Here is a 15,559-nt window from a genome sequence, read left to right on the forward strand (position 1 = left end):
CCAGGTTTATCACAGAGGGAGAGAGGGGAATGTTGTCCAAAAAAATGAAACAGAGGTGATTGGGGAGGAGCGGAGTTGATGGGGGTACCAGTTTGGATGGCTTCTGTTTTGGAGCCATTTAGCTGCAGGAAGTTTTGACTCGTCCACGCCTCTATCCCCTCCAGGCAGGAGCTGAGGCGGGAGACTGTGACCGAGGGGGGACAAGAAGGAGAGATGGTGAGGTAGAGTTGTGTGTCGTCAGCATAGCAGTGAAAATTAATTTCATGCTTGCTGACGACACGACTGAGGGGAAGCATGTAAATGGTGAAGAGGGTTGGGCTGAGTACAGAGCCCTGGGGGACCCCACAGGTAACAGTGTGGGGTGTGGATCTTGCTTCCCCCAGAGCTACGTACTCGGTTCTGTCAGAGAGGTAGGAGTGAAACCAGTGAAGGGCAGTGCCAGAGAGACCTGTATAGTGCTGGAGATGGTGTAGGAGGACATGGTGGTCTACAGTGTCAAACGCAGCAGAGAGGTCGAGAAGAATGAGGAGGGATGTGGAACCGGAGTCAGAAGCCCTCATCAGGTCACTGGTGACTCTGATGAGGGCTGTTTCTGTACTGTGGGAAGGGCAGAAACCAGATTGGAATTTTTCATAAAGATTATTAGATTTCAGGTGATGATGGAGCTGGGAGGAGACAACTTTTTCTAGAATTTTTGCGAGAAATGGGAGGTTAGATATTGGTCTGTAGTTTGACAGAGGTTTGGGGTCCAGGGTGGTTTTCTTGAGGAGGGGTTTGATAATAGCAATTTTGAGGGTGTTGGGGACATGGCCTGTTTCTAGGGAGGTACTGATTATTTTTGTGATAAGGGGGCTGATGGAGGAGCAATGAGTTTTGAGCAGAGGTGATGGGAGGGGATCGAGTATGTTTAACTGCAACATTTCTGTCTTTGCATGTGTGAAAATTATTTGCTGTGCTTTAATTATTAGTAGTACGGACAAAGCAGATGGTCACCAAACTGAGTCTGGTTTGCTTGAGGATTCCTCATCATAAATAAACACCTGAGGGAGTTTTTCCTTACCACTGTGGCCAGCGTGCTTACTCAGGGAGTGGGTAACGTTAGACCTTAGACTTGTGAAGCACCTTGAGGTGACTTATGTTGTAATTTGGCACTATATAATACATTCAACTGAATTAAAAGACCACCAAAGAGAAAAGAGGGGGAAATAACAGACATTTAATTTTAATTTCTTCAAAGTGTCACATTTCCTCTCACCTCTTTGACTCTTTCACAGCGCTGCCATCTTTGACTCTTTCGTCAGAAATGGTTGAAACCTGTCCTTGATCTGTGGAAGCCTGAAAAACAATTTCACCCATGTGGATATAACCTATTAAGCCCCCAAAGACACTTTAAACATTAAGAACTTTACACACCCTCCCAGAATAACAACATATAGATGTAAGAGGAAGCATATTCAGACAAACGGACCTTGTTTCTACTGAAGGGTCAGGAAGCAACTCAACTCAAACTTGTAAAGTTGAATTCAACATTCAAAACTTGTAAGAGCTCTTTATGTTAAAGAGATGTAGCAAGTGGACATAACTAAACACAGCTGCAGATGAAATCTTTATGGTAAACATGTTTATTGGTGTATGTTTTTGCTTGACCTTGACCAATGGGCTCCAAAACGTAATCATCTGGAGACACTAACCCAAGTAATACTTCCACCAAGTTTGGAGAAAATGTGCTCAGCCTTTTGTTGTTGTTATTTTGTTCAACACATGCATGCCCACAGTGATTACAATCTTGCAGGGTAACATTTCCTCTGACAGAATGATTTTGAGACTGTGATTACTGCTTTTGTGACATCAAGGCTGGATTCGTGTAATTCTCTATATGTAGGTCTATACATGCAGATCTCCCACATAATGTGGAACCCCTTCAGCTTACTGGATCTATAGAACAGACCATATTACAACTGTGTTGTCATCCCTGCATTTGTTGCCAGTTGTGTTTCAGGTTTGATTTTAATGTAACTCTTGGTGTTCAAGGTCTTGCACAGGACTTTCAGTCAGTTCGTCATGTAACATTTCTCTTGTGAGTGAGATTACTTCAGTTGTACCGGTCTGATTGCAACCACACTTGGTACAGGCATAACACAGAGTGATCACAAGAAGGTTATTCATTTTGGGGTCAAAAGATCAAAGGTCACAGTCATTGGTGCTTACTTTGTTCAAATCTTTTGAGACCAGACATTTCTTCTTTTTTTAACTTCCCAATTGTCACCAAAGCTGGTATGCGTCTTTGTTTTATTGAGCCAAAAAGCCTATTGTTTTGGGGTCAAAAGGTCAAGGGCACTTTGTAAAAACATTGTAAGCACAATAGCTTCCTTCCTAATTTCCTGTTTGTCACCAAACTTGGCATGTGTGTTAAGCATGGTCTAAATTATTGAACTGTACTTTGTAAAAGCCATCTGCAGAAACGCATCACTTGGTCAATGGTAAGCTTACCAACATTTGCTCAGGACACTGTAGGTTAGCTCAGACTAAGCACTTGTTACTAGTTGTTGTCAAATGTATTCCTTTTTAGTTTTTTTAATTCCTTTTTATCAAGTTTTTAGTCATTCAGCACATTGATTTACTGAATGGCTAAATAATCTCATCTAGGCTTGTCTATACAAATAAATGCGAAAGACTGAGGAAATTACTGTCACTGAATAAAATTCAACGTTGGAGGCGAGTGTTAACTTCTTGGTACTGCTGGGTGATGGGAAGAGAAAAGGAGGGAAAAAACACAAAAGATAGAAATGAGATGTTGCGATGCACACCACTGAACAGTCATCTGCTATAGGTGAGGAAGGAGTCCCTCCACTTTCTTTTTCACTGACTTTCTTCTCCTTATTTGGTATGGAGGTAAGTGGTGACACCTCATACTGCAAAGTCCTGCTGATTTACAGTAAAACAAAACAAAACCACAATCATTAAACTTCTAGATACTAAAATACAACAAAAATCAATTCAAATTCAAAAATGTTGACATACGTAGGCGATAACATTTCTTTATCCCCCCCCAAAAAACAACAACAAAAAACTAGAGTAAAGCCAAACATAAATATATATGAAAATAGGAACACAACCACTCACTCTGGTGTCGTACACTCCATATCTTGTGGCTCCTCCTGGATGCACTGAGATGGTTTGCGTTGACGCTGATGCTGTGCTGTTCCTCGTTCAGTCTGACAAAACACACAGCCAGCCTCGGTGCTTCCACTGCTCTCATCCAACTGGTCTGGAATCTGCTGCTGGCTGCCACTGCTGACATCAGACCAGGTTTCACAACTCAGCGCCAGTGAGTCAGGACTACAAAGATATGCAGAGAGAGGAGAGAGGAAGAGGAAATGGCAGAGAGAAAAGATGGAGTGAGGCAGACAGAAGAATTCTCTCTACATATAGTTAAATGCAGGATTATAAATTACAGTTTAAGAAAGTAGTCAGTCAGTCTTTGAAGCTACCAGTCACAATATACTAATTTATAACATGTTAAGTCTGCATAACAGTTTCCATGAATGCTTAATCAAATTTAAGTTCATTCTTGGACATGTTAGTCAACTGCTACCTATATGCGATCTTGAATCTTGAATTAACACACTAAAATACAAGAAAGACGTGCCAGTGCACATACCGATGAAATTCAATGCAAGTCTCACTTGTTTTTTCATTGTTATTTAACTAATATTTACACTGCTGATTCATTCACAAAATGAAATGTGTAGCCAAGGTTTTGAAACATTCCACAAGTTGTTTCAAGATTGACAGCACTAATTTGCAATATCAACTAAAGGTTTCGGTTTTCATGACCAAAAGAACTAGATCATGGGTACAAGCAGCCAAAATGGGCTTCCTTAGGTGGGTGGCTGGTGTCTCCCTTAGAGACAGAGTGAGAAGTTCAGTCATCAGATGTGGAACAGAAGGCTCTGAGTCGATTTGTTTATTTGTTTTAAATTTTTGATTTGTGATCCAGTCATTTTTGCTAATATCGGACCAATACAATCCAAAACATCAGACTGGTGCACCCCTACTCGGAACAAGTTTAATGTAGTGTAACAATATGAATTACTTCAAAACAGCTTCATTATAACAGAAGCCAAAAATGCAGCAAAATAAACAATAGTTTTCTCTCTTTAAAAGCAAATAAATTTCTCTCTGAGGTTTTAGTTTGGAAATTCTGAGCACTGCCTTGCATTTACTCACTCACTTATGGAAGACTGTTGTTCCATGGCTGTTGCCATGGATGCTGAAGCAGCTTAGACAGGAAAACATCCTTTCCCAAAATCTTAAATTCTGTACCATCTTGCACCAAGACTGTGTGTGACTACAGTTTGCAGCTTGATGGCCAACAATGTGAATGACACACGGAGGCAGAGAAATCATCACACACGCACACACATGCACACACAGATATAAACATCTGAAGCATTTAGTCATGTGTGGGAGCCAACCAATGGCAGTTCCAGAACTGTTGCATAGGTGGAAGTTGGCCAGGAAAACTGAGTTGAAAAAGCATGTGCATGTGTGCATGTATTGCACAAAAACACACACAAAGGAATTCAAGGCCGCAGGCATAAATCATACATTACTTAATTTGCTGACTCATACGCTGAAGCACAATCTTCAATTCTGTTTGGAAAAAGTGTGACCGCAGGGAGAAATATGTATATTGTGTACTGGGACAAATTGTGTGTAACTGGTAAAACAGACAACAGGTGCTTTCAATCAAACCATTTGTAAGTGGCTATTTGCAAGTGCTCCCTTTGGCTCCTCCCTTGCGGGGCGTGGGTGCGCCTTTGTGCCTGGGTGGCTGGCCGGCCCACCAGTGGGGGCCCAGGTGCTGCACTTCTGGTCCGGTTGGGGGGGGGGTGTTGGGCGGCCATCATTCCTTTTCAGTTGGGTCTGTCTGCTCTGCTGTTGGTGGGCTGGGGTTCGGTACCTGAGCGGGGGGTGGTACCTCTCCCCGGGGCTCGGGTGTATGTGGCCCCCTGTGCCCCGGCCTCTCCCTCCAGGTTTGTGGGGCCCGCCTGTCTCCCTTTGGATCCTCGGCTGCCCCTGCTGCTCCGGGGTCCCATCTTGCCCTTCCATGGTTCAGGGACCTCCGGGCGGGGTGGCCCGTCCATCTGCGGCTCCCTGGCCCCTGTCCCCCCTGTTGGTTTGTTCCTCCCTGGGCCTCCCCCCATCTCGTGGTTTCCCTGGCACCTCCGCCGGATCTGGAGTTGGGCTGGGGGCCCGGTGTATGTGGCCCGCTCCCTGCGCCGCGCCTCTCCTTCTGCCTGCTGCTTGGGGTTGGGCCTCACATGTCACACCCTTTTAATGCACTTCACCTGGTTAGTACCTGCACGCATATCATATTGGGTTGTAAGTAGCACATTGTAGGGTTCATATAGTTTTGCGGTCGGGTGTTGGGCATGGGTTTGCAGGGCAGTCTCCTGCCTTGCAATTTTAATGCACACACTTTACTTCTACACATTTAGTAAACACCTTCACTAATTTAGAGTCGGGGTCACTAGGGCGGTGGTGGGTTTGCAGGGCAGGCTGTGGTACAGCGTTGCGCCGCGGGCCGCCTGCTGTCCTGCCACCTGCCGTCTCTTACCCTGCTTTTAATGCAGCATTTTGCTCATTTAGGGGGTTGTACACATCAATTATAACAACTATGGTGGGGTTGGTAGGTAGGGTAAGTGTGGCATGTGCGAATGGCTGTGGATGTCTGGGGCTCAGGGGTAGGGGGTCTGCCTCGCCAGTTCTGCCGTGGTCCGTGGCCCTGCTCTGGGCCTGGGGGGCCCGCTGCCTGTTGTGGGGGTGGGTGGTGGCAGTGGGGCGCAGGTGTTGGCACTGGGGCATTGGCGGCTGCTGGGGGGATGGGGCCGTGGTCTCCACAGGGTGGTACCCCGCTCTTGCTCGGGCAGTCTTCTGATCATAGGCTTTGGTGTTCTCGGTGGGATCCAGGTTGGAGGCTGGGTTGCGGGGTGGGGGGTTTGGGGGGCCCTGCTGGCTGTGCCGGGGGGGGCCTTGTACGCTTCCTGGCCCCGGGATTGGGCCTTGCCTCTTGTCTGGGGGCCGGGCCCTGCCCTCGTATCGCTTGGTGGTCCCTACCTGTGCTCTGGATTCAGTTGCAGTGGCTCCTGTGCCCCCCGTCCTTGCCACCGCTCACTCCCGCCTTCGGGGGCCGTGGATCTGGTGGTGTGGTTCTGGGGTTCCTCCTATTGGTGGGCTCATGCCGGCACCCTGTGTGCTTCCCTTGGGTATGGGGCTGCTCCCTGTGCCTCCGTGGGGGGGTGGGGGGGGGTGCATTCCGGCGCCATTGGGCCGCTCCCCTGTTGGTCTGTCGTGTTGGCTGCCCTTCCACTGCCCTTTTTCTCCTGGTTTCTCCTGGGGCCCTACGTCCTGGTCGGTGCTCGCGGCCGGCCGCATGGCTTCTGACGTGCCGGAGTGGTCCATGTCATATGGTAAGGTTCTGTACTCTTGTCTTGGCTCAACACACCAGCCACAGTAGTGATCAGATATTTAGTTGTGATCTGGGTCTCTGTGCGTGGATGGTTGTGTGCTTGTGGCCATCACCACAATTCGGTTTTGGGTGCTCTCAAGGGAATCAAGACTCTGGTGTCCTAGATTAGGGTATGGATGCTTACTAATTAGACAACAGACTTGTTGTCACTGTTTGTTCATGTGTGGTTGTTTGTCCTGGTATGTTGTATGATTGGGGCCCCGTCTCCTCGGTGTCTCACATCACAGTTATTGTCTTCACCACTCGTCTTTCGTTCTTGTCTGTCTTTGTGTTGTTTTGGTGGTCGGCCCTTCCTGATAGAAGTTGTTGGTCGGCTTTGAGTAGGATGTTGTAAGTTATTCGGGAAGGGCGGATGGGGGTCACACACACACCACATTCACTTATGCACTAACTACATACCTTCTGCCTTGCAAGAATAAATTGCATATATGGGTATTAATGTTCATAAACACCCAAGTGTTTACTTACCCAATGGTAAGTGCCAGTGTGGCACTTACCATTACTATATATGCAGACAGGGGAAAAAAAAAATTGATTGGAATCAGTATGAACTGTAATGTTAACAAAAAGCATACGGTACTGTGCAAACGTTTTAGGTCACTGGGAAAGAGGCGGGTTCCACAGGGCTGACACATATTGACAAACACATCCTCATTCACTCCTATGATCAATTTAAAGACACCAATTAGCGCAACCTACATGTCTTTGGATGTCAGAGGAAGCCGGAGCAGCTGTTGGGAACCTATGCAAACATGGAGAGAACATGCAAAGTCCACACAGAAAGAACCGAGTCGAAAGCGAACGTGGGACCTTCTCGCTGTGAGATAACAGTGCTAACAACTAAGCCACTATACTGCACAAGAATTTTACATTTTATGGATGAAAATTTTGTAAAGATGAAAATGATTTTGATGTGTAGGTTGAGTAAGAATGAAGGACAAAAAAACTGTCACATGGCAGATGATAGTTTAACAAATGTGCATCAACCTGAGCAGTTTTCATTCAAAGAGTTTATCAAAAAAATATCACTTTAACCATTAAGGAACTGTGGCCATTTTTATAAACAGTCCCTCCATTTTCAGTGGCCAAAAGTATTCAGACAATTACAATTAGAAATAAAGGAATTACTGTTAAAGCTTGGATGAAAATCAATTGCGGCCAAAGTCTGCCTGAAATCTGGAACACATGGACAGTCACCAAATGCTGACCTACTGCAGCCTCCTTCAACTGCTGTTGGTTTGTGGCTTTCTGCCTTCAGTGAAAAATATCCTCTATTGTGTTAAGGTCAACTGACTTAGCCATATGTGTATATCTACTTCTGGCCCTTGAGAAACTCTTGGGTTGCTTTAGTCATATTTTAGGTATTTACCTGTCTGATATGCTGACCCTCAGTGATTACATTTTACAACTCATTTAGTTAGTAGTTGTACCACCGCACAATCCTGCAAAAAGGGTTTTGCATGCATACAGTCTTTCTCTCAACATAATTGATCTGAAGTTACATGTAGCTTGTTTTGCCAGAATATTTCATTTCCAAAGCCTCGGTCTAGTGCTTGTTAATAAAAGATCCTGGCAAAATGAGTAAATAAATAAAGAATAACACTGACATCTTTCAATTCTGTTACACCTTCTTCGTGGAAAATGCATAACAGTATTTTTCCAGTGTAACTCAAGGACTGTCTAGTCTCATGGTCTTTACCACTTTATGTTCTCACAAAGTGCCAAACACTCTCCAGGAGTTGTTTTTTTTTAGTCCCTGAGATTGTAATCTCTCCTTCCTGCAGGACTAAACTCCCACACCAGAAAACAAGAAAAGGATAAGGAGAGTCTTTGCCAAATGACATAACCATCAAGCTGACAATGAATACAAAATGACATACATATAAGAAGAAAGGTCACATACGAGGGGAGAGCAGATTATTTGCTGATTTTAACTGTGCTGTTCTTTGACAAATAACAAAATTAAGCGCCCCTTCACAGATAGTGCGAATACATACAGTTCAGGGTGACTCACAGTGGTAGAGATTGTATGAGCACACCACGAAACATCGCGCCAACGGGCAGGCGTGCACGATGCCAGTGCGATGGTTCGTGCACGCGACGGTGTCTTTCGAGCAGGAACACAGTGCGAGCTGCTGCAGCTGCTCGCACTGTCTTCCATAGGATGAGGTGCACCACATCACGCTGCTCATGTGGAGGAATCAAATAAAAACCAGCTGTATAATTAGGGAATATCACTGGGTTGATGTAAATAATACATAAAAGGGGACGCAATACAGAAGCTTGCGGTTAAATAACTCTGGTTAAAAAAAAAAAATGGTGCACGCTCTGATTACTAGACGGAAACTTTACCACTGTGCTACAATCACTGTCTTGTAACAGGAGTGTGACATGGCTAAAATCAACAAGCAGATAAACAAATTTTCTATAAAAAGAAAAAAGAGTTGTGATAACTGACCAAACGGCATTTGGTACGGCGTATTTCTGCTGATATGTGACTGAAAGTGGCGTATTTGTGGCACTGTTGGCTTGTCCTGGTCCGCTCACAGCCCTCACGGCCGACACGCGTGTCCTATCAGACGTAACATTCAGACTGCCTGCTGTGTATCCAAACGGACTGACGGTCCGTTTCTCCTCCCATCGCAAAAGCACACACACACATTCATCTTCAACCGCTTAGTCTGCTTAGTACAGCCCCCCGCGACCAGCTGGCGTCACAGAGCACGAGGCGGGGTACATCCAGGACAGGACGCCAGTCTGTTTACGGACAATTTAAAAATTCCAATCCACCTAACCCGCATGTTTTTGGATGTGGGAGGAAACTGGAGCACCCAGAGGAAACGCATGCAAACACAGAGAGAACATGCAAACTCCACACAGAAAGGCCACAGGTGGGAATTGAACCCATGACCTTCTCGCTGTGAGGCAACAGTGCTAACCACTAAGCCACTGTGCTGCCCATGTTTTTATGTATTTCCACACAAGCACACATAGGCGCATGTCCGTCAAAACAAAGGATGTGTGCTGCAGCTGTGATGTCCAGAACCAGAGATGTCTTAACAGCTGTGGGCAGTCAGCCACGCCCCCTGTCCTGTCAGCACACACACCAAGATGTCACTCTGTGATCAGATGAGAGATGTCTCACCTGCCGGGGGGGCGCAAAACACATGCGCATATGTTGTGGGGGAAGCCGACACTCTGGCATGCCACATGTGCACTAGGCAACTTCACAGTCGTGGGGCACTTAGACAAATTTCACTGCCAGCTCGACAGTGATTGCCTGCTGACTGTTGTCGTGTTAATAGTGTGAATGGCCACACATTTTCTAAGTGCCAAACAAGCAGTGTTAGATGTTTGTGTGTGTCAGCTGGAATTTGGCCAACACCTACCGTGAGAGGGATTGATGGGTTCACACAGCGCACACTCTGTCTTTCAGACCGCTGGTGTGCGCAAATAGTTGTAGCAACAGGTGTACGAGTCAGCTATGATTTTACACATTTTGCACATGATTCCTGCTTCATGTGCACTTTATGCACAAATCAATCAAATTCGCACTATGAGTGAAGGCACCCTAAAGGAATTAACATAGTGGCAGTACCTGTTGCAATGAGAAACCATTTGTGCTGCTTGGTCAACTGTACCAATCAATGAGACAGTGAATTCTTCCTCCAAATCCTTCACAGTCCACTGCTGGGAGTGACAGGACTTGGGACGATCCTACCAAGGAGAGCAAGAGTTTAACATGCAGCACTATAACCCCTTCTATGAAAAGATCTGGTTCACAGGCTTAGATATTTGAACAATAATGCCAAATCTTCTACCACAAGGCAAAAGAAGAAATGATGGTTCACCTCAAAGTCTGAAGGGGTAGAAAGAGTTGGAGGAGGGGTTGGCGAGGAGATAATGGAGGAAGAGGTCGTGTCCTTAGCTAGATGCTGGAGAAGAAATTTGTGATTCCTCAGAAGGTGGAGCAGCAGGGCATTACACATACTCTGCTCCGCCAGCATACTTGGTCCATCTGCAACACTGCAAAAAGAAGAGACAAAAGGTGCAATGTACTTCATGTACTAAACTGGCCCTCCTTGTGGAAAGAAACATGTACTGCACAGAATGGAAAAATATATTTCCCAAGGAAAAGCTTGGGAGCAAAATGTTGAAAATCAAGTTTTTGGGGAGTTAATTTAACTAAATCAAATTATTTTTATAGTAGCAGAGTGATATACCTCAACTTACTGCATATGGTTGTAGAAAATAGCTAAAAAGAGATTTAAATGTGTAACGTGCAGATTTTTCAGCACTTGAACTAAGAAAAATAATGTGTTGTTGTACCAATACCCATTTTCTTCCTCTCAGTGCACATGAATCCAAAATCAAAAAGAGCAAGACGTCCTCCTGCTCTCTGTAGAGCGCACAAACCAAACCCATACCCAACTTTTCCACGCCTCGACTGTCAGCTCCATATCCCACATCAAAGTTGTAATGCTCTGACATTTTTCCTCAGATACAAAACTTCATGGCAGAACTAGTAAAATGTGGTTAACTGTCACAGAACACAGGTGACCATGGGTCACCAGGAAATGAGGAGCAGGAGAAATAGTGTTTACAGCACAGAATAATTGTTTTTGTTCTTTGTGGAAGCAACTGAAAAAACACAAGCATAATTGCAATTGCGTCTCGCTGCAGACTTTGTTTATCATGATGGCTCAGTTCTGTAAACAGGAGCAAAGCAGTTGGCAAAATCCTGCTGCTGGGAATTATCAGCCACACTCCACACCCTTTTCCTTAGGCAGCAGTTCACCAATGTTTTCCTTCCCACCCCCTCAGTAACTGAAACAATTTTTTTTTCTTTTTCCCTCACTATAAATTTTCAGTGACTGTTTAGACCATGACTAATAACCAGACACATGCACCCAATGTTTAATTTTCATCGTTACACAACTTACAACTGAAAATTTAAAGTTAATGTAAGAAAATTGATGGTTTCTCAGTAACACTGACAGCAAACCCAAGAGGATCATATTAATCCTGTCGTGGTTCTATTTGCTTAATGAGCACCGCCCCTTTTTTCTTTTCTTTACTGTCAAATAACTGAATAAAATATCTGCCCATATTCTACATGTTGTTGTTCTTGCCAACCCAAGCTTCAACAGCCTCAGATGGTCTTGCTAACGGTTCCCTTGGAAATCATATGACAATAAAATATCACTTTTTCTGCAGAAGGCTTTTACAAAGTATAGTTCAGTGATTGTCACTGTTGAGCTTTTGACCCCAAACTCACTAAGCGTCATGGGGTCACCATGCATATGGGCCCCTTCACTCATAGTATGAATAAGTACAACTCAGGGCGACTCACGGCGGAACAGCTCATATGAGCGAACCCTGAAAACACTGCGCGGACGGGGAGGTGTGCACGATGCCGCTGTGACAGTTCGTGCACGTGGCAACACAGTGCAAGCAGCTGCACGATGTGTAACCACACTGCGCAGTTGCTGTGAAGAAAAAATAAATAAAAAATAAAAAATACATACCACCCACAGGATTCAAACCTGCACTTTCCAAAAGCTCTGACTGCCAGCCAGAAACTTTACCACTGAGCTACCTGTAATCAGTGCGGAAAAATGCCTGAAATCAACAAGGACATGGAGGAGGTGCACTGTTTTCGGCCGCTGCAGCCTGGCGCAAAGGTGAAAGATGTTTTATATATTTCCAGGTGAGGACAGCAGGCAGAGACATGTGCCTTAGGGAGAAATGTTATAAGTTCATGTCCTTCCAAACACAGAACGTGTTGGGACATCCAGGAACAGAGATCTTTACAGCCACGGCTGTGAGCGGACATGCCCCCCCCGTCCGTTCAGCGCCCAGATCAACGTATCACTCTGTGTTATGCGGTCATTCATTGTTATGTAATTGCGTATGTAGGTATTGCTGTAATTATTTATATAACTGTCCTGGAAGTGGTTTCTGTGTTTGTAATGTGTGCACTGAGCCGTCATCGAACTGTCAGTGTGCTGCAATCAGCTGACAGGACCCTCCCTGTGCTGTGTGCGATCAGACCTGGCTGTCCGGCCCCCAAGTGATCAGATGTGTACATACATATAAGCATTTTATGTAAGTGTGCCCCCCCGCCATGCCAGATGTGTTGGGGGGAGCGGGGGTGCGACACACGTGCGAAACACATGCACCACTTGTGGCTTTGCAAAGTGAGCGGAATTGTTTCAGTGGGCGGACACACCTCCTGTCAGTTTAGCTCACACACCAAAAGCCACACTCGTGGGGAACTTAGACAAATTTCACATCTAGCTCACAGTAATTGTCTGCTGACTGTTTTCGTGATGATAGTGCAAATGGCCACACATTTTCTAAGTGCCAAGCGAGCGGTTGGATGTTCGTGCGTGTCACCTGGGATTTGGACGACACCTGCCGTGAGAGGGTTCGATGGGCTCTCAGCGCACACTCTGTCTTTCAGCCGCTGGTGTGCGCAAATAGTTGTAGCAACAGGTGTATGAGGCGTTAGAGGCAGCTACGATTTTACACGTTTTTCATGCGCACTCCATGCACAATTCAACCAAATATGCACTATGTGTGCAGAGGCCCTAACCTACACACCAGGTTGAATGACAATTGTTCAATTAGGAAAGAAATTATTGTACACACATGATTTTTACATAGTATGCAGCAGTGACCTTGACATTTGACCTTTTATCCTGAAAGGCAATTGGGTTCTTGGTGTCAATATACCTAAGACATATACCATGTTTGGTAGCAATACAGGACAGTTAATAAAGATGTTTCTCCACTCCTAAGATTTTTGTAAAGCATGTTCGAGTGACCTTGGCCTTTGATCCCCAAATCAATAGGCCTCTTGAGGTCACTATGCAAAATGCATTTGCCACGTTTGGTGACAATCACGGCAGTACAACTGAAACTGAAAATGACTGACTGACTTACTCCCTGCACATAGTGACATCTAGCCCAATGGCTGCGTTCAGAGGGGAAAGAAAGAAAGAAACTTAATGCAATTGCCAAATCATAAAAGTCCATCATAAAGGTAGAGGATTTGAATGATGACACCAATTTGATTTGATGATGATGGCAAGAAGGTTACAAATGGCCAAAGCTGCAACTGTAGCTCTGCCAACAGCTGTGGGAGACAAAACAGCCATTGAGCAACACAATCTAATATGTACAAATACAGTCTTTCTGTTCTTCTTCCCCCGATTTGGGGGGGGGGGGGGGGTGTCGGTTTCTATTAACTGTATAAGTACCTGCTGTAGCTCACAGCATTGATTTTTGGTCTCCTCTTATTCAACAAATGAAAAGAAAACAAAATCTCACCAGATGTATCTTCAAAACATCAGAAAATCCAACACTTTATGAAGTATTATCAGAAAAACATTTGACTGCAAGAAGCTGTGAGTCATCCACATTTCCTGTTCAAATGTCAGAGTGCACCTACAGCAGACTAACTGATTTGACTGTAAGAACCTTGGATCCTTGTGTTGTTTTGGCAAGGATTAGAAATTGGCAATAAAAAGCAGCAACTTACTGGAATATACACGGTCCAAAGACAGTTGCCAGATTTTCCAAAGGCATTTGATTTATTTGGCTGTGAGCAGCCACTCTGGACAGGAATCGGATGAGGTAAGACAGAACTGTCAGATTGTCATTAGGGAGGAGGCAAAGATTTTCTCTCAGAGACTGGTTCATCGCCATCTCATCTGCACAGCCTATTAAAAAAAAGCAATGACATTAATGTTTACGGATTAATTTAACTAGTATTCCAGGCAAGTAGGCAGTGACAAGGTAGGCAGCACTTTAATGTTGCATGTTATACAAATGAATATTTATCAGCGCAATGTTAAGAATATTTTCATTCATTCAAAGATAGACAATCCCATCACTATTTGTTTTATATGACACCTAAATGGAGCCTTGTCATTTAATATCACAGCATGTGAACAGGGCAGGAGCAGAATATTTGATAAAACTAAAGCATGACCTTATCTCGCAACAATTTGCTCCACTATCGGACACCGCAGCAATATTGGACCCACTCACACTATGCATCTGAAGCATGACTGACCCAGAATGCATCCATGTATTATTAAACCTGAAACACACTGCAAGCACTACACTGGACATGCGCAACACAGGCAACAGTTGCGCACATGTGTATTTACATTGGGCTGCATTTTAGTTACCTTCAGATGTTGTGTCACTGCTAAAACCTTCCACATAATTTGCTATTGATAACTTTTATTCAACACTCTGTATCTTCGCCACCCGTTTTTTGGATGTGCTTTGACAGGTTACTTTGGACTTTTGTGTTTGTCTACATGTGCATTTTTTATTTTCACTGTCTTGTTTAACTGACAGCACCTCCCTGAAAGCACACCTCATGTCAAACATTTTGTTTTCTTTTATGGAGCAAGCAGTGAGTGAAGTGGGGTGAAAACTGACCGGAGCAGGCAACAATGAGTGGAGCGGTTTGCAGTGACTGTGAGTGCTGCAGCATACAGCTCTGTGAATGATGAGCACAAATTCTCACTGCTCCCCTCCGCTCAAGTGCTCTCTTTAATATTTTACTTAAAAACAGACAAGTGAAAAAGCACTTACATTTCTTCTGCGTGTGTCCACAGGCAAAGTGCTATAAATAACTTCCTTACATCATGGACTCATTTTTATGAGGTAGTGGAGTCACTCAATGGAGCAAAACATATAGGATGAACCAGCAAATGGAGCCAAATAGCACAAAAAAATAACGTGTTATACAGTGGACTATTTTTCTATACAGTATCAAGCAACCAAAGTTTATTTATATAGCCCTTTTCACAACTCAGAGGGTAACCAAAGTGCTTCACAGTCAGATAAAGAATAACTTAAGACAAGCAAATTTAAAACAGACACATCAATAAAAAATATTTGCAGATAAGAACCAAATAAAATGTCAGAGCGCTGCTAGTTGTGCAAAAGTCATTCAAAAAAGGAAGGTTATTAATTTAGATTTAAAAAGACGCAAGTCAG

General features: G+C 44.5%; 1 protein-coding gene across 1 annotated transcript in view; it reads right to left on the reverse strand.

Annotated features, from left to right (window-relative positions):
• The window catches only part of LOC117523131 (protein FAM13B-like), a 63,615-nt gene that overhangs the window by 25,875 nt on the left and 22,181 nt on the right, over positions 1-15,559 (reverse strand). Inside the window, exons 4-9 of the mRNA XM_034184551.1 lie at positions 14,082-14,262; positions 10,387-10,561; positions 10,134-10,252; positions 3,124-3,339; positions 2,808-2,925; positions 1,256-1,335 (exon numbers count right to left, since the gene is read on the reverse strand). Coding sequence (XP_034040442.1) covers positions 1,256-1,335; positions 2,808-2,925; positions 3,124-3,339; positions 10,134-10,252; positions 10,387-10,561; positions 14,082-14,262 — 889 coding nt within the window. The remainder of the gene's footprint in view (positions 1-1,255; positions 1,336-2,807; positions 2,926-3,123; positions 3,340-10,133; positions 10,253-10,386; positions 10,562-14,081; positions 14,263-15,559) is intronic.

This window comes from Thalassophryne amazonica, chromosome 13 (genome assembly GCF_902500255.1).
Source record: "Thalassophryne amazonica chromosome 13, fThaAma1.1, whole genome shotgun sequence".
NCBI lineage: Eukaryota > Metazoa > Chordata > Actinopteri > Batrachoidiformes > Batrachoididae > Thalassophryne > Thalassophryne amazonica.